This window comes from Molothrus aeneus, chromosome 6, assembly GCF_037042795.1.
Source record: "Molothrus aeneus isolate 106 chromosome 6, BPBGC_Maene_1.0, whole genome shotgun sequence".
NCBI classification, from domain to species: Eukaryota; Metazoa; Chordata; class Aves; order Passeriformes; family Icteridae; genus Molothrus; species Molothrus aeneus.
Genome location: NC_089651.1, coordinates 46,612,805 through 46,630,623, shown reverse-complemented (window position 1 = coordinate 46,630,623; position 17,819 = coordinate 46,612,805). Strand labels below are relative to the sequence as shown.

General features: G+C 39.2%; 1 protein-coding gene across 1 annotated transcript in view; it reads left to right on the top strand.

Annotated features, from left to right (window-relative positions):
• Positions 1-17,819, top strand: part of CCDC88C (coiled-coil domain containing 88C) — a 96,568-nt gene that overhangs the window by 54,387 nt on the left and 24,362 nt on the right. Inside the window, exons 11-16 of the mRNA XM_066551852.1 lie at positions 4,255-4,401; positions 6,785-6,929; positions 9,608-9,789; positions 12,833-12,970; positions 14,399-15,469; positions 17,497-17,624. Coding sequence (XP_066407949.1) covers positions 4,255-4,401; positions 6,785-6,929; positions 9,608-9,789; positions 12,833-12,970; positions 14,399-15,469; positions 17,497-17,624 — 1,811 coding nt within the window. The remainder of the gene's footprint in view (positions 1-4,254; positions 4,402-6,784; positions 6,930-9,607; positions 9,790-12,832; positions 12,971-14,398; positions 15,470-17,496; positions 17,625-17,819) is intronic.

Sequence of the window (17,819 nt, the reverse complement as noted above, 5' to 3'; positions counted from 1 at the left end):
TCTCAATTAACACTGTGTTCAGCCAAATGTAAAACACAGCCCCATAGTAGCCATTTGGCCTACCCCAGCCAAAACCAGCACAAATACAGTAGTGAGACCAGGAGTGTTTCCCATTGATCCAGCACATGTCTAATTTGGAGCCACAGTGTGGCCTTTAGCAAAAGTCACTTTTGTAGGAGCTGAGCTTTTCTAACAGGCAACAGGATTGCACAGCTGTGTGCAGGGTGCTGTGTGGTTTAGAATAGACATCAAGTTTCACATTCTCACCACTCCCTCTGGCATCATTGATCAAGTTTTGAATCCAACCATGGACTGACAGCATTGAGCAGCAGGCAAACTCCACTGGTCACAGGCTGGTGCATTCAGAGGATTCCACAGGGCCCTGTTGTGTATTTTTATGGTCACAGACTAGCATAAAGACTGTTCATACTAGCCAGTATCCAGCTTTCCACGGGGCTTCAGTTTTCTGTCAAATCTGACTCAAGTCCTCTGCCTCTCTGAAAGAAGAATTAATGTCTGGGGTCAGTATAGTCTCTGCTTAGATTTGTTCAGGGATATAACATGGTAGAGATTTTTACCTCTAGACAGTACAGTGATTATTCATTTCATGGCATTTACTGGTTGCCAATGGCTTGCTAAGCTCTAACCCTTAAGACCTGAACAAATCATCCAGAGCACACAGTGAAAATGTAGGTGTGTTCAGCCTCAGCTGCTTTTCTGTGGTAATGTGATACCTTAGGGCTCATAGGGTCTTGACAGGGTTGTTAATAAGCAGTGCCAGATTGGTAGGTGAGAAGAAAAAGAGGATTTAATGTTGTGCATCAATGCAGAAAGCTATTAAATGAGCCCTTAAAAATCTTTTCCTTCCTGCTATTGCAGGAGGAGTGCAAAAGGTTGAAATCTGTATGCCAATGTAACACATTTAAGGCTTGTGTGGTGTTCTCCTTCTCTCTATGTCTTGGCAAATTATTCAGGAGTGACATTTTAATTGAACAATCATTCAAGGAACATGAATGTCCTCTGGAGCCTTCCTGCTGGGGTTGCTTAACGAGGTCACAACTGTGAATGTGAAGGAGCAGCTCAGTGCTGGGTTTCCTCCATGGAGTTGCTTCTCTGCAGTGCAGAGCTCCCTTCCAGGATCATCTCCACTGAACCTTTTGTTGTTCCATGAGATGAGATTATTTTCTACGGCCAAGCAGTACGCCTTGCCCAGTTTTTCTTCTTCTCATCATAATCAAATTTCTATGCAGGATGATGGGAGAAGTCTCTTGTCAATTAAAAAAAAAAAGGCAAAAGCATGTCTTGTGTCTTGTATGTTGTCATATAAGTGTTCAATGTTTGATTGTCACAAGATGTTAACTGTTATGGCTCAGCAGCAACAGCTTCTGAACTGCCTGAAGGCAAGGGTTTGAATTGGGCCAGATGCATGTGAAAATTCTTTTTTTTTCAGATTTAAACAATCTCATTGCTACTTTAGTTTCTGAAAATGTTTCCCAGTGACTAACACACCCTGATTGTGCAACCACTTATCCGCAGAGTTAATTGTAACCATCTGAATGCACAGTGCACATTGTTAAAGCTATTTCAAGTTACAGTTGATAGGGCATCAGACCACAATATGTAATTCATTTTAGAAAGTGCAAAAGCTGAGTTATACCCAGTGTATTCAACAACAAAAAAAAATCCACAGCCAAATGTTTTTGTTGCTGATTTTAAATTAACCTTATAGTTTTAAAATAATGTTGGTTGTTTTTTATATTTGAATTATATATTTGGTTATTTTTGTATTTGAATTTGTTAATTTGATTAAAAATGAACTTCAATTCCAGTGGAAGCAGCACCACCCCATGACCACCACCTGCTGACTGTCTAACAAGTGTGATTTGTAGCCAGTTAGATTTTTAGGTCAGCTGTGTTATTCCAGCAACTTCTGGGAGATGTTAGTGCTGACATGTGTTAGTTAGGACAGCTTTTCTTCCCATGGAAAGCTTCCATGGACTAATTATTTAAATTATATGAACTTTTCAGTATTAAGACAACCTCAGATCTGAGAGTGAGCAATGTCTACCTCATCACAGCAAGCATTTCCACCTGGTTATTAATTTAATATTTCATCAGAACTACTTTGAACTGGCATGACTGCCCATCCTGGGTGCTCAATGGAAAGTGCTTCAGTTTTCCATATAGTGCAGCTCCCACTGGTTTGTGGTTTGTACCAGAGCCTGCATATGTGTATGTACTTGGCACATAGTTTGGCTCTTGATGAGACACTAAAATAACTGGTTCTTGCTTGGTAGGCAATTTTAAGGATAGTTATGAGGTCATGTCTTTGAGGTCAGACACCACTTCAGTTCTTAGGGCTGTGGTCCAGATTGAGTGTGGTGATCTAGCAAAGTAAACTCTTGGCACATTGCTGTTTCATTACAGATATTCTGGCAGCTTCCATAACACCCAGCAGTTTTTGTGCCATGTACTTCTTCTGGTCTGTCATCTGTTCAGTGTCAACCTTTTAAGTTTGCCCACCCTGAAGTGACCCTGTTAGATCAGACTTGGCCCAAAATGCAGGTTCTGTAACCTTAGTGTTTCAGTATTGTTATTTTAGTTACTAGCATACTCAGACATTTTAATTGAAGATGAACCTCTTCACAAACACTGACATACTTGTCCTTTTAATGCTACTATAGTAGGGAAATTTTTTCTCTCATGATTTGCAAGTTGGTAGCTGACCCACTGAGAGATCAAGGGCAGTATGGTACTGCATAAGGTAGACTTTCCATATTATACCATATACAGTCAAGCTGCAACAAACAACTATGATTATGAAAGGTCTTTAAATGATGGCCCCCTGTAGTACCAAAAGGCAGGGGGAGTGGCTGTCATCAGACACTCTTAACTCATTCTTTACATCTGTCTTTTTTTCCTTCTTTTCTGTTTGCTTTTTAAATAAAAGAGCTTATATAAGGCTTCTTAAGGCTGATTACACCCCAAAAATGAGAAGATAGTAACTGATTAAGTTGTGAAAGTGATTTGCTCATGCCTCGTGATCTTTCAGGAATCTACTTGGTTTGGATGTTTGTGGTCTGAGAGACCAGACATGAACACTGTGTCAGCAGAGACATCACATTTGAAGTCAGTTATCCAGGAATAAACTTGTCTAGCAGTTTGTCCTGTTTGCACATTTTCTGGTTTTGTATATTTCATTGGAACAGCAGAGTGGATGGGGAGAGAATGATGAAGTTTCTGTAGAGATTCAGTCTGCTTCTTGCCCAGTTGTAACTCATCTGGGGAAAATTCCTTACTATATCCATTTAATCTTGAAATGCTGATGAATTCCTGCCATAGAACATGCGTCTTGGATTCAAGACTTATCTGAGGATCAACTAAAGTAAAAGCTAGCAGTGAGGTATTATAGCTTAAAATGAGACATTTTTGATAAATGTGTTTAAAACATGACCAACATTTCATGGCCAGATTTAGTGCTTTGGCTATTTCATGTTTCCAGAATAAGATACTTGAATGAGCAGAGTTTCATTTGATTTGCTGTTTGCAAGGAGCAGTTGCAGTGCAGTATAATTCACCTGTTTCTAATGCTGTGGCTACAACAAAGGAATAAATTAAACTTCTACTCAGTAAAACCAGATCCAGAAGCTGTAATGAGTAAGTGTCATGGCTTGTGCAGTTCATGCTCATGTGTTTAGTGGGGAAGTGGCAGGGAGTGTTAAGTGATAAAGTGTTAAGTATAAAACAACTTCTGCTGTTCAAGTGAATTAAAATTCTGTTCATGAGAGAGAGAGATAAACTTTATTTAACAGACATTTGCACATGAGTGTACTGAAACAGGAATGTGGATCTTGAATGTGTTGATGGATACTGTACCCCATCCCTTGAAAGTAAATAATCTGTTTTGAAGCTGGGAAAACAAGGAACTATGATGAATTGGCAAAGGAATTATAACAGTGGAATTGAACAGTTGCTCTTTTCTGTGCACCTTTTGATCTAGCCTCATATAAAGCAAAGAAACTGTCAAGCTTGTAAAATTCAGGAAAAAACTCTAAGAAATATTAGATTTACTTGTATAGTGACTCAAAGGTAATAAAAAATACTATCATCTCTCATTAAAATATTAAGTAAAAGTCTTTCTACGAAACAAACATGTCAGATTTCCTTCTTGTTTTTTTGCAATGTCACTTCATTAAAATCACTTGGTCCATGAAAAGTCAGTAAGAAATTAATAATGTTACTTTTTTTCCCTAGGAATTAAGAGAAGACAACATTGTATTAATTGAAACAAAAGCCATGCTAGAAGAACAGCTAACCATGGCAAGAGCTCGTGGTGATAAGTTGCATGAATTAGAGAAGGAAAATCTGCAGTTGAAATCCAAACTTCATGATGTAGAGCTGGTATGCACTTTTTCATTATGCTAATTTTTTAAACTTCCATTTTTATCTTTACATTACAAAATCAAGTCACAGAAACTGGTAGATGCAGGCAAATAAATCAATAGTGCTTTTGAAGAGGTTTTTAGATTGAACTTTCTGCACATGAATTCTTGAAATAGTGCAATGTTAACAGTGTAGTTATTGCCAATGCTACATTGTATGAGACTGAAGGTTTTTTATGCAGAAGGTATATCACAATTTTATAGTAAGGTCTGCTTTCACACATTTTGCTAATGGAGATATTAAAATCTGTTTAAGTAGAAGTTTCTTAGATTAGGAAATTATATCTACTGTAGTTAATAGTCTTTCTTGTTTGAAACAAAATCCCCAGCCATTGCAGAGTCTTTAAGAATCCATTACCACTGTAAAAGACACAAAATTCTAGAATTGCTTTATGTGTAAATCAGAGATACGTTTTATTGCTTCATAAATAAGGAAAGGTAGTAAGTAGAAGACTATTGCCTACAAACAAAAAGCAACATTGGACTTCATAAACCCACTAGAAATAATAAGTACTCTTTTATCTCTTGTATTTTACTTAACAGTCCTCCTCTTATCCCATCATGATTTGAATTCTTGGAGTTTATCTATAGAGGATTTTCAACTGGTTCTGTTGGAAATAAAAATGTGGAGGATGCTGTATGGGATGACTAAATCTTGATGTACATCAGTGACAAGGGGTGTCCCTCAGGGATCCATACTGGGACCAGTGTTACCTAATATCTCTGTCATTTATGACATTGTCAAAGCGGTCAAGTGCACTGTCAGTGGATTTGCAGGTGACACCAAGCAGAGTGGTGTGGTTGACACATCTGAAGGATGGGGTGGCCACCCAGAGGGACCTGGACAAGCTCAAGCAGTGGGCCCATGGGGATCTCATGTGGTTGGTTGAACAAGATCTAGTTCAAGGTGCAGCACCTGGGTCAGGCAACCCCCGGTATCAACACAGGGTGGGGATGAACAGATCAGAGCAGCTCTGCTGATAAGGACTTGGGGGTGCTGCTGGGTGAGAGGTTGGTCATGACCCAACCATGGGCACTCACAGCCCAAAGAACCAAATGTGTCCTGGGCTGCATCCAAAGCAGCATGATCAGCAGGGTGAGGGAGGAGATTCTGCCCCTCCATTCTGCTCTGCTGAGACCCCCCTGGAGTGCTGCATCCAGCTCTGGGGTCCCAGCACAGGAAGGACATGGACCTATTGGAACAAGTCCAGAGGAGGGTCTCCAAGATGATCAGAGGGATGGGGCACCTGTCCTGTGAGGAAAGGCGGAGAGAATTGGGATTTTGCAGCCTGGAGAAGAGGGGGCTCCAGGGTGACCTAATTGCTGCCTTGCAGTACCTGGAGGGAGCCTAAAGCAGGATGGTGGAAGACATTTTACAGAGGCATGTGGTGATAGGACAAGAGAGAATGGCTTCAAACTAAGAGAGAGTAGGTTTAGATTAGATAATAGGAAGAAGAAATTCTTTAATGTGAGGGTGTTGAGGCACTGAAAGAGGTTTCCCAGAGAAGTTGTGGGTGCTTCATCCCTAGAAGTGTTAAAGGCCAGGTTGGATGGGGCTTTGAGCAACCTGGTCTAGTGGGAAGTGTCCCTTCCCTTGGTAAGAGCTGCACAACCTTTAGTGTCCCTTCCATCCCAAACCATTTTATGATTCTATGATTCAGGATATTATAAAGATCATGTAATGCTCAGCTTCTCCAAAGTTGCTGGAGATTTTGCATACTTTTCTGGTGACTTGATAAAATTTTGAGTTTTGGTTTCTGAAAAGCTGAGAACCACTGAGGCAGCATTTCAGTTCCCACAAAAGCAAGTGGCCCAAATAGTCACAAGAAGCAGCAGTAGATTCATTCTCCAGGTCTGTTTTCAGGAGTTAGGATTCAAATTATGAGGCAGGTGTTACTTGCTTATCTATATGACTGTGTCCAAGTTTGATGTGATGAGTTGAAGCTCTGCAGAATTCAAGGTTCTATCTGAAGAACTTCCAGTGTGTCAGAGCATGATGATGCATGTTTTTGAAGAGCTTAGCTCTGGAGACATCTTGAATCCGGTCTGCCATACTAGTCCTGGCTTGCAGTGGCCCTGTCATCACCCAGTGAGTTCTCACTGCCATTCCCCTCTCTCCAAATGTATCATGGACCAGAGCTGGTGCTAAACGGGGCCAGTTGGGCTTTGCTTTCTGTGGCTCATACAGGTAGCCCACTGCAGACACGTAGTGCTGAAGATGTATTTCATTATAAAACCCCAGTGTTTAAGGAGATTCTTGTACCCTCAGCATACACTGTGCTTGCAGCAGCTCAGCCTGCAATGTTAGAGATCACACTTTCATTCACGTGTGTCTTGCACAGGACCGGGACACAGACAAGAAGAGAATTGAGGAGCTGCTGGAGGAGAACATGGTCTTGGAGATTGCACAGAAACAGAGCATGAACGAGTCTGCACACCTAGGCTGGGAACTAGAACAGCTGTCTAAAAGCACTGATCTTGCAGATAGTGAGTACCACCTGTGGTAGCTGTGGTGTTTGTGATCTGTTTCAGAATAAACAGATTGGTTCACTGGGAACAGAAGTTGAATCCAAGATTGGAAAGCTTCTCTCATTCAGACACTTGACTTTGACCTTCCTTTTTTGAACTTTTAAAATGTATTCCTCTTCCTTTGACTCTCTTTTGAAAGCATCAAAATGTTTTCCTTTTGTTATGTTCATCACTGAGAGAATGACTTTTAAGTATTACACTTTAATAAAAATTAAAAAATAAAGAAAGCTTTGCAAACGACACAGCAGAAATGTCACATTGAATATTTCTAACTGAATGGTTGGGTGGAGTCTGTGATCTTTAGTATTCTTTAGTACAGTTAATACAGACAGTTATGTGGTCTTTTAAGTCCCAGGAAGTAATGTATGCTGAAGTCATTTATTTTTACAAGATACTGAAAAATGTGTGCAGTTAAAATAACTGGCTGATTTTTTTTTTTGGAGTGGTTGATTTGATTTCCGTAGCTATCACAAACAGCTTATTCTTTCTTCACTGGACAGGTTTTAGCATTGGTTCCTGTGTTTAGCATTTCTTCTGTCTATTACAGCAGCCTAAATAACAATTCTAAGTGGAACTTGGGAAATATAAGCTATTTCTTCTAATTCAACATGCAGCTTTGAGTATTGAGTATTCACCTTATTTTGCTAAGATTTGCATATTTGGCTTTGTGAGCCAGGAACAGTTGAACTTGAAAACAAAGGAATAAATTAGAGTGAGCAGATGTTAAGTTTTCAGTGAAACTATCTAGAATAGCTTTGTTTTGTAAAACAGCTGCGTGTGTGGCTTACACCAATTGTGAAATCTTCTTGCTGTCTAGGATCTGAGTTCTCTTCACTAAGATTAATGACTAGTTAATTGTTACTTCTAAATAATAATCTTGCAAAGCAGATTATGTTAGCATGAGAAATGAATGTCACTCTATTATTCCTTCTGTGTAATCAACAACATTGCTCATTGTGTTAGTGGGGGGAAAAACACAGTTCTCTCCAAACTTAAAAATTTTCATCAAGAGTATTTCAGGAAAATATAAAAATATCTAAATTTTATGGCCCGTTTAAAATACCAAGTTTTCTTCCCTTCCTGATTTGCTTTCACTGTTGATGTAATCAAAGGAGGAATGCTAGTTACCTCTTATTAACTAATTTCTATCAAACATAACTTTAAAAATTTGCTTGAGTGATTTAGCACTGCACTGATGTGTAGCATTTTAGCACTGGAGCTTCAGAAGCTCTCTGATTAACCAAAGAAAAAGAATGAGGAACTGAGAGCATTCATAAATTTGTATTCAGTAGGAAAATAAAATGGTGAAGGAAGTGGATTTTTTTTTTTTTTTAAAGAACACATAACTTTGGACTTTGATTTAATGGAAGTGCTGTTCTGACTTTACAATAATTCTCTGTAAGAAGTTTTATTTCAATCCATGTTGCTGTTCTGAATGCAGCTTTTTTGTACAAATAGAGTCAGACTGCAAAACTCTTCTAGAAAATCTCATTCCTGGCTATCAAGTAGAGTCTGCAAAGGTGGCAGATAGAAGATTTTACCAGCTAATTTGGTATTTTTTTATTAAAAATAATTTAAAAAATAAGCATGAGAAAAAGTAATTTAGGTGGACTTCACTTCAGAACAGAACTCAACTGGAGTATTTAGTTAGTAAAAGTTAAGTATTTGAGTCTTCACTTGACCAAAGCTTTCCAGGTGGTGCTCTGCAAAAGAGACAAACAGAATTTTACCAATCTCAGAAAGTTGCCAGCTTAAAGTACTCAGTATGCCATAGTGCTTATTTAGAAGGAGTTACTAATTTTCTTAGGTTTAAAGACAGTGTTAAAGTCAATTTCATGTGAAATGTGATTTTGAGGTGATGGGTAGCAATTATTTCATGTGTACAAGAAGGTTGCTCTTGTAATTATTCAAATGCTGGGCAGAGAAATTAAGAGAGCAGTGAGGCTCAGGTGACGGATTTGAGGCTGAGAGGTAGTGAGACTTTTGATCTACAAGCATTGAGTAAAACAACAACTCTGTTTTAAGACTTGAATAAATTTAGTTCTGAGATTTCAACTTCAGACACTTCTCAGATCAGCATTATGATGGGTGTCCCGTGCCTGGATACCTAGTAGTAAATTATTCTCTGTGCTTCAGCATACTCTTGATGAAGAAGCTATAAAGATAAGCACTGGAATTCTCTTTTGTAAGAATCTTTTCTATAACTGAATGTGATTGAATACCTGAGTTTTCACTAGCTCTTGTAAGTGCACCACCTTGCTATTTTAGCAAGAACTTAGCAGGGGTTTACTTTCTGCCTCAATTTATTTCTATGATGAAAGTATGAGATAGTATCACAGTATATTTTGTTACTAATATTAGACATGCTCCCTACATGACTAAAGCAAATTTAAGATGAATTAAGAAAGTAAGCAACTTTTTAAATGGCTGGCTGTTCAGATAGTACTCTATTTATTGAAGGTGTTAATGGTTGTCTGTGATAATGAGTTCTGTTTTTAACCAAGTATTTACTTAGCAGTCAAGCTGAAATTGTAAGACTGACAGCAATAATCTTCATCCAAGTGGATCTTGTGCACCTCAGAAGGAGACATTGGTGAATTGATTAGTGCCACCTTCTGCTTCTCATGTTTCAACAGCCAGAAAGTCCTTTGTGTTTGAGTTGAATGAATGTGCTTCGAGTCGAATACTGAAGCTGGAGAAGGATAATCAGAGCTTGCAGAACACAATCCAAGAGCTGAGAGATGCCTCCTTGACCTCCAGAGAGAGCAGCCTAAAGTTTGTGGAACTGGAAAAGGAAAATCAGCAGCTTAGCAAAAAGGTAATTTGCTCACAGGAGCAAATGGAGCTCTCAGATTTTTTAAACACAGTGCACAAAGGGCTGTGCAGCATTCCTGAATGATGAGAGTTTTCAGGGAGTTCACTCATGATCCCCATAAGACTGACCATGATTTTGGTCCTGTCTATTTAATTGCATTCTAATGCAATTAAATTCTAATAATTTTATTTAATGCCTTCTACTTCACTGCCTGCTTATGTGCGTCATAGTAAGAAAAAGTGACTGTTCCTGTTAAATAAAAGCTGGTTTTTAGTGCCTGTTTGCCCCTGTCAGATTGTACTGTTGATTGTGTCCCTCTCTGTTGTCTCACAGAAAGGAAGCCATGGTCACATTGAACTATTTTTGTTTTTTGAAAGTTAAATAATTTTTACATGTAAATCAAATCAATTACACAGATGAATTCAGGTTAGTATATTTTAAATGTCTTTCTTGCTGTCCAGAGTCCTGGGCCGGTTTTTCTTGTCCTCTTAGCTGTTACAAATTCTTTAGTGTTTCTCTCTGTCTGTAAAGACCTCAGCTCTTTCCATCTTTGTAACAAGCATGTAGGTCATCATTTTTTAATTTTACTTACATGTACATGTGTTGCACTCTGTTATTAACTTTGATTACCTTTAGCTCAAATGCCACTTCAGTCCTTGTCCTTGTGAAATACACTGCTCCAGTTCACCTCCAACTACCAGCCTTATTTTTGTCTGACTAGTTACTTGATTCCTCAGGTCTGATGAATTGAGCCAACTGCTGCTGGGAAAAAAAGGATGCTTCCTACTCTACAGTATAAAACATTTACATGTTGGATTTTTCCACATTCCTACCATTCATAAATTATCCACAATATAAGGCTCATTTCTCCTTTTTCCATTACTTCTGTAACCTGTGTGTGTGAGACATTGATGCAATGATTTCAGTTCTGTTTGGCTTGCCTGTGAGCTAGCTGAATCCTTTAAAGAACAAGGGAGGGAAGCACCTACATAAGAAATACTGCTTGTGGATTCCTAGATTGTAACAAGCCCATTTCTCTGCTAGGGAAGGCAGTATCCAGCACTGGATCATTCCATCTTCTGCAGAGATTCATTTTCTAAGCTGAGATCAGTTCTGCTTTTTTTTTTTTTCTTTCTTTTGTGAAAAAGGAATACTGCAAAGATTCTGTTTACTCTAATTTTCCTTCCACACTTCTATTTATGACCTGTTCTGTATAAGTAATTCAATCCAGCTCTAATTTACATGCCTAAAACTGGAGATGGAGGCATAGAAAGCACTCAGCAGATACCTGTGGTGTACTGCAATTTAAGTCACTTGAACAACTGTGATCAGCCTCTGGCTTTGTCCCAGGCAAATTCCTGTGGCACCTCCTGTTATGGCACTGTATTGGTGCTAACAGTTGTGATTCCCTTCAATTAGAATACAGTGAGGTGTGCCAGGGGAAATAATAGGCCAAGTCTCAGATTTGTTGCAAAATGTTTGCTACAGTGGGCAGGGGAGAGTGCAAGACCTCTGGAGGAGTGTTAAAGTCAAGCATGTGTAAGTCAGAGGGCAAGAGATGAAGAAGAATTTTTCTCAAATGTTTTATGTCTTTGGGGTTCTTTTGGTAAATTTCCTGAGATATCCATAGTAAAATCCTGTCTCCCTAAAGTTGTTTAACTGAGCTGAGATTTCATCCATTGTCTGAGACTTTCAAAAATTGTTGTTTGATTATGCTTGTTTATCTGCTGATCTAGTGGTTGGTGGGATCATGTAACTGAAGCAAGATTATTCAAGTAGCACCAGAGGAGATGCTATAAAAAGTAGTTATGTACATTTTTTTTTCCCTTTTTTACAAGGTTTTCAGAGGAGCTGGTAGTAGAAAACCCTCCTTTCGGGCACACTCAAGTAGTAGCAGTCAAAGTACCTGTCTTTTGTCTCTGCCTTTCTGACTTACTGAAAAGAGCTGTAAATAGTAATGTCTTACTTGCCTCCAGTTTTCTGGGAAGTGCAGATGCCGATCAGCTATTGGTGAGCTACTGAGTTTGTTGCTGCTTTCTGTGAACAGCTCCTTTCAGACCAATGAACCTCCACATGGTTACATTTCTGGCTGCTGAGCCCTCCTTATCTCCAATCTGGGCAGCCCCTGCTTGTTTAAACACTTCCTGTAATGAGGGGCATGTTGACATAGGCAGAGCCCAGCCTCCAGCTATTTCCCACTTGGAAGAATTAGGTTTAATACCCCTTTCATTGACATTTTCACTCTTGGCAGAGTTGATAATACCAAAACAAAAATGAGCTGATACTTGTGCAGAGCTGTAGGTGCTCACAGTACTTTGCAAGTTTAAAAAGGAATTATTTCCTGGCTTGGGGAGTACAGTTCCCAGAACCTCTTGGTTCTAAGTACTGAAGAGCTACTGCTTTTCTGCTTCTCATGCATTACAAGTACAGCTTTCAAAATGAATAATAAGAAAACTTTATTTGTTGTAGGACTGGAGCCTTATTCACAAATCTTTCAAATGGAGTATTTTCACCTGCTGGGGAAGAGAGAACACAGAACAGAACACAGGGAGTGGGAGCATGAACTTGGTCACCCAAGTGCTTTAGTGTTTTTCCTCTCTTCCTGTTTTAGGTTGGAGTTTTGGTCTTTTAGTGCTGTTGCTCACTGAAGTGTCTTAATAACTGCCTGCATTAACTGGTACAGTAAGACCATCAGTGATGGAGAGGCTAGGAGGAGGCAAGTTCCTCAGGAAGGGGAGCACCAGAAACTTAATTCCTGTTGACAGGGGCACAATGGGGCATTCAGCGGGCAGGTGAACTAAACATTTCTTACTGCTGTGCCTTATATGCTCTGATCTTTAAAGGCATGAAGAAGATTCTTAGCACTGTGAGAAAAACAAGACAGTCCATTTTCTCCTCTGAGACTGGTAACTGCAGGAGAGAGGGATTTAATCTTTTAGCCATAGTCCCCATCTCATTTCTCTCAGGTCTTCAAAATGACTTAAAATGCAGACAGTCCTTGTGTCCAGCTGTGGTTGATGTGTTTTGGTGTGTTCTCTTCACACAGATTGAGAAGTTGCAAAATCAAATTGAAAAAGAGAAGCAAAGCAATCAAGATTTGGAAACCTTGAGTGAAGAGCTGATAAAAGATAAAGAGCAGCTGCAAGTTGTCATGGAGACTCTAAAAGCTGACAAAGACAGACAGGTGCGAATTTCTCAAATGTAATATAACAACATGTGCTCAGTAATGGTAATTCAGTGATGCCATTTACAGCCTCTGGTTCTCTCAGGGACATAAGGCAAATTGAGAGCTATTAAGTGCAGGTTGAACTTGTTCAAATCTAGGTTAAAATCTTCTGCAAGTGAAAAGCCCAGCATGTTTTGCTGATTCCTGCTCTTGTTACCATAAGGGGATCTTTAGGCTATTATATGAACAGACATTCCCCCTTGAGTGAAAAAAGCCCTTGGATCTTACTAAATGGAATACCAACTGGTTTCAGGATGTGCAGATAAATCCCCATTTTGTTGCTGAAGGTTGATCTTCTACCACCTGTATGGCATGATTGGTTTGGTTGAGGTTATTTAGCCACTCAGCCTTTTTGCTCTATTTAAAAGAGATGCTGAGAAAGTATTTATATTTTCTAGATTGACGTTTTAGTTGCCCTTCAGCTTTAACCACTGTGCTGCAGTTCATGTGCAATGCTTGAAAACTCTCCTATTACAGGTTTGTGCAAGTATCATCTGCACTGATTTGACAAATTAAAAAAATACAGACACAGATCATTAGAGACTGGTCTGAATATTCTCAATCTGTATTAAAATCTACTCTTAAGTTTTTGTGAGGTGAAAATTAAATAGCAAAATGTCTAATTTGTGTAGTTCATTTCAGCTTGAAGAATTTTTACCCAGACTTCTCCCTAGGAAAATGCACTTTACAACAAAGTCTTATATTTTATTTAGAACAAATACAGACTCTTTGTGGCAGGAATTAATAGATGGTTTGAAAGTAGGGCAGGAAGTGAAACCGGAAATATTCCCAGTTGTTAAAAAAGAGTAGTTTGTGGTTTTTTTCAGGTCTAGGCCTGATTTGTGTGGATGTTGTCTAGTATAAAAATCAAATGCAAATTGCAGTCTAAATTACAATTGCATCAGCTGAAATTTGACCAGTGGGGTAAGTGTACTGTCCTTACAGGAAGTGTGTCTTTAATGACATCTGTAACTGCTCTACATTTTCAAGTATTGTGAGGTTCCTGGCACCTTACCAGAGATAATTTCAGTCTTCAGGTCCCCAAGATGAAGAGAAACCTAGATTGAAAGATACCCTCTATTAATAATGATTTGTAACAAAGCATCTTCTCCAAGGTGTTCTCTGAAGGTCCTCTGTCTGCTTTCTCCTTCTGCCCCTGCCTTCTTGGATGGTAGCAGGAATGTAGCACAGTTTTTAATTTATTAAAATAAATTTTTTAAGAGTTTGGGTTCTTGGTTACCAAGTCAATAATTTGCTGAGAAATTTGTCTTGGATTAAATTGATTTTGATATGATATGATTTGTTAACAGTCATCTCTCTGCTTTAGGACTAATTTGTACCACACTTGTAAGTAGATAAGTAACATTTGCACAAATGTTTATGTAGATAAAGGACCTTAAACAAGAAAATGATCACCTTAATCAAGTTGTCCTATCCCTGAGACAAAGATCACAAGTGAGCAGCGAGGCAAGAGTGAAAGATATTGAAAAAGAGAACAAAATCCTTCATGAAACGGTAACTGAGACAAGTAGCAAACTGAGCAAGCTGGAATTTGAGAAGAAACAATTGCAAAAAGATTTTGACCAGGTTAGAGAAAAAGTGGAAAGAGTGGAAGAAATGGAAAAAGAGCTCCACCGGCTGGAGAGGGAAAATGAACAGCTCACAAAAAAGGCAGCAGTGATGAAAATAGTGACAGAAAAAGTGGAAGTTCTTGAGCAAGAGAATGGTGATCTGGAAGTGGAAAATAGGAAATTAAGAAAATCCTTGGACACATTACAAAATATTTCCATCCGTCTTAGTGACCTGGAAAGGGACAACAAGCAATTGGATGAAGAAAATCTGGAGCTTAGAAGAGTGGTAGAGACCATGAGATTTACTAGCACAAAAATGGCACAAATAGAAGCAGAAAATAAAGATTTGGAGAGGGAGAAAGAGGACTTAAGAAAGAATGTGGAAATGTTAAAAGCAATGAACAAGAAATCAGAGAGGCTGGAGCTAAGCTATCAGAGTATCAGTTCTGAAAACCAGAGACTTCAGCAAATTGTGGAGAACAGCAGTAAAAAGATCCAGGAATTAGAAAAAGAAATTCAAGGAATGGAGAGTGAAAATCAGGTCCTCCAGAGGAACCTTGAAGAGCTAAAGGTTTCTGCCAAACGGCTAGAGAGCTTAGAAAAGGAAAATAAAGCCCTAGAACAAGGAATGTCTCAGCTAGAAAAAGACAAAAAAATGCTAGAGAAAGAAACCAAACGGCTTTGGCAGCAAGTGGAGCTGAAAGATGCTATTTTGGATGACAGTACAGTAAAGCTAGCAGTCGCTGAGAAGGAAAACAAGACACTAGAAAAGGAAATTGCTCGATTCAGAGAGTCATCTTGTAAACTGAAAGAGTTTGAAAAGGACAATAAAGACCTCCTAAAGCAAGTTACAATTGATAAGAGAACACTAGCTACACTGAGAGAGGTAAGCAAGTTAATTCTACTGGGTTCTATGCTGCTGTTTTTTGTTTTTTCAGCTCAGTGAACTACTAAAGGGATATATCTCTGTCCCACAGGAGATCTTCACAGCCTTAACACAGCCTTCACAGTCATTTGAAAGTGTTGCCTTGGAAAGTGGAACAGGCCAAGAACTGCACTTGGTGCAGTTGTGCAGTGTCCACTTTGTGTCCACAATACAGTCTCTAAATTACATCTTTTTTTCATGCAGAATAAAATTTTACAACAGCTCTTATGTGGTGCCTGTTAACCAAAGACTTTGATACTTTCCTCTAACCGTGGCTACAAAATTTTTTGCTAACTTGAGAGCTCCACTGGGGGAGATTGACTCTCAGGCCTAGAAATGTCTAGCACTTGTTGAGGACACAGAGACATCCCTCTTCCCTCTTCTGAGACAAAACCATCCCAAATGAGCAACCTAAACCAGCTGCACCAAGATTTTGCTTTACAGCTACCTTACAGCATCTTTCCCCAAATGTTTCCCTGCTGGATGAGAGCGTGCCTAAGCAGCAGCGATCTCTCCCTGTGCCAGGCATTAGGACATGGGCAATCTGAGGATGTGTGTGCTAGAGCCTGGCGCTCTTACAAGTGGCCTATGAGCAGATTCAGATTATTGCAGCTTGCTCTCATTGCCTGTCCTGGCTGCTGTTGTCCTGCCAGCACCAGGTTTCCTGTGAAGGACTATTAAAATGAAAAAGGGTTGTGCTACAGTAGCTCAGTGAAATAGATAAGTTTAGCAAGATTAATATAGTAAGCAATTGCTTACTTCAAGGTTTAGTTTTATTTCAATTTTGAAGCATTAATGTAATTTTGAGGAGGAGAAAAAAAGTCTGTCAGAAACACTTGACACAGTCCCAAGTTATGTTTCTATCCAACTTTCCTTAAAAATTATTAAAACAATATAATTTCTGAGAAGGCTCCTCTATAATCTTTCCATTCTCAGATTTTGCAGATTTCCAGTGGTGCACACCCATATAATAGCCCATCTTCTTTTCTTTAGTTATTTTCTATAGATCCTGCAGAAGGATGGATGTTAAAGGGACCTCTTTACAGATCACTGGACTGGCACTGACCTCAACCATATTTTTTACCTTGCCGTGTGAATGAATTCATGGCTAAATTTGTGATGTCAGAGGACTATTGAATACCTACAGTTTGACAAAGTATTTTTATAAAATTTTATTCTTGATTCTGTTAGACATTCAGGATAATTTTTTTTAATTTAAAGTTCTTCAGTAGCTTTTTTGTTCTTCATGTGTTGTTTAAGAAAACTTTTAGCAGAAACACAAGCAATGTAGATCTCTATGGTGCATTTGTATTTCAGAGAATTTTGAGTGGTAGGGATCTTCATATCTAGCTATGCACCAAAAATAATCTGTCCTTTTTAGAAGTGCTGGTGGCACTACATCTACCCAGGCCATTTCCACACAGACCACTTTACTGGCACAACAGCAAAGCATTTACCATATGTGAGAAACTCAGTGCATTATTCACTGCTGACCCTGTTACCACAACCCTTGGTAATAACATAGCTACAGTACCTCAGGAGACTCCCATACTGAAGTCCTTTTGCTCCTGAGTGTGCACCGGTGCTGGCAGGGCTTTTTGTCCTAGCTGAGAGATGGAAACTCCCCCTGCTGGTGTCCCCTGCCCTGCACAGTCCTTGTGTGGCACAGAGATGGGGTGGTGTCTCCTGGCCTGCACATCCCCTCCTTCAGCAGGCAGGCACAAAGCCAGTGTTGGCAGAAGTAGTTCAGTACAGTGAGTGAAACAAAGGCCAAAAGAAGCATTCTGCAGATTTATTTCAAGTGACCTATAAATAAAACCAATCAGTTTAATTCTGCACTGAGCTGTCACTGAGGAAGAATTTTAACTGACCTACTTGAAACTAGGATTTTATCCAATGAATTTTTCAGTACACTTAAAAACATGTATAGTGCTGGATAATTATCACCATCCTTTGCATAGCAAGTAATTGTGTTAATGCTGTTTCAGGATTTGGTCCTGGAGAAGCTGAAGAGTCAAAAGTTGTCTAGTGAGCTGGACAAACTGAGCCAGGAACTGGAGAAGATGGGATTGAACAAAGAGCTGCTGCTGGAGGATGATAATGGCAATGATGACACGTAAGGAAACAGAGCTCTTCCAGTCCTTCTTTTGACTCAGCCTAACTGAAGCCCTTTGTCTTTCTTTTTGGTTCTCATCTGCCTCCTTGCCATTACCCTTAACAGTTTTGGACATAAACCACATTTTTATGAGGCAAGCTTGGCAGGATACTGTAAGTTTTGCAAAACATTTTCTTGGGTGGAAGGAAGAAATGC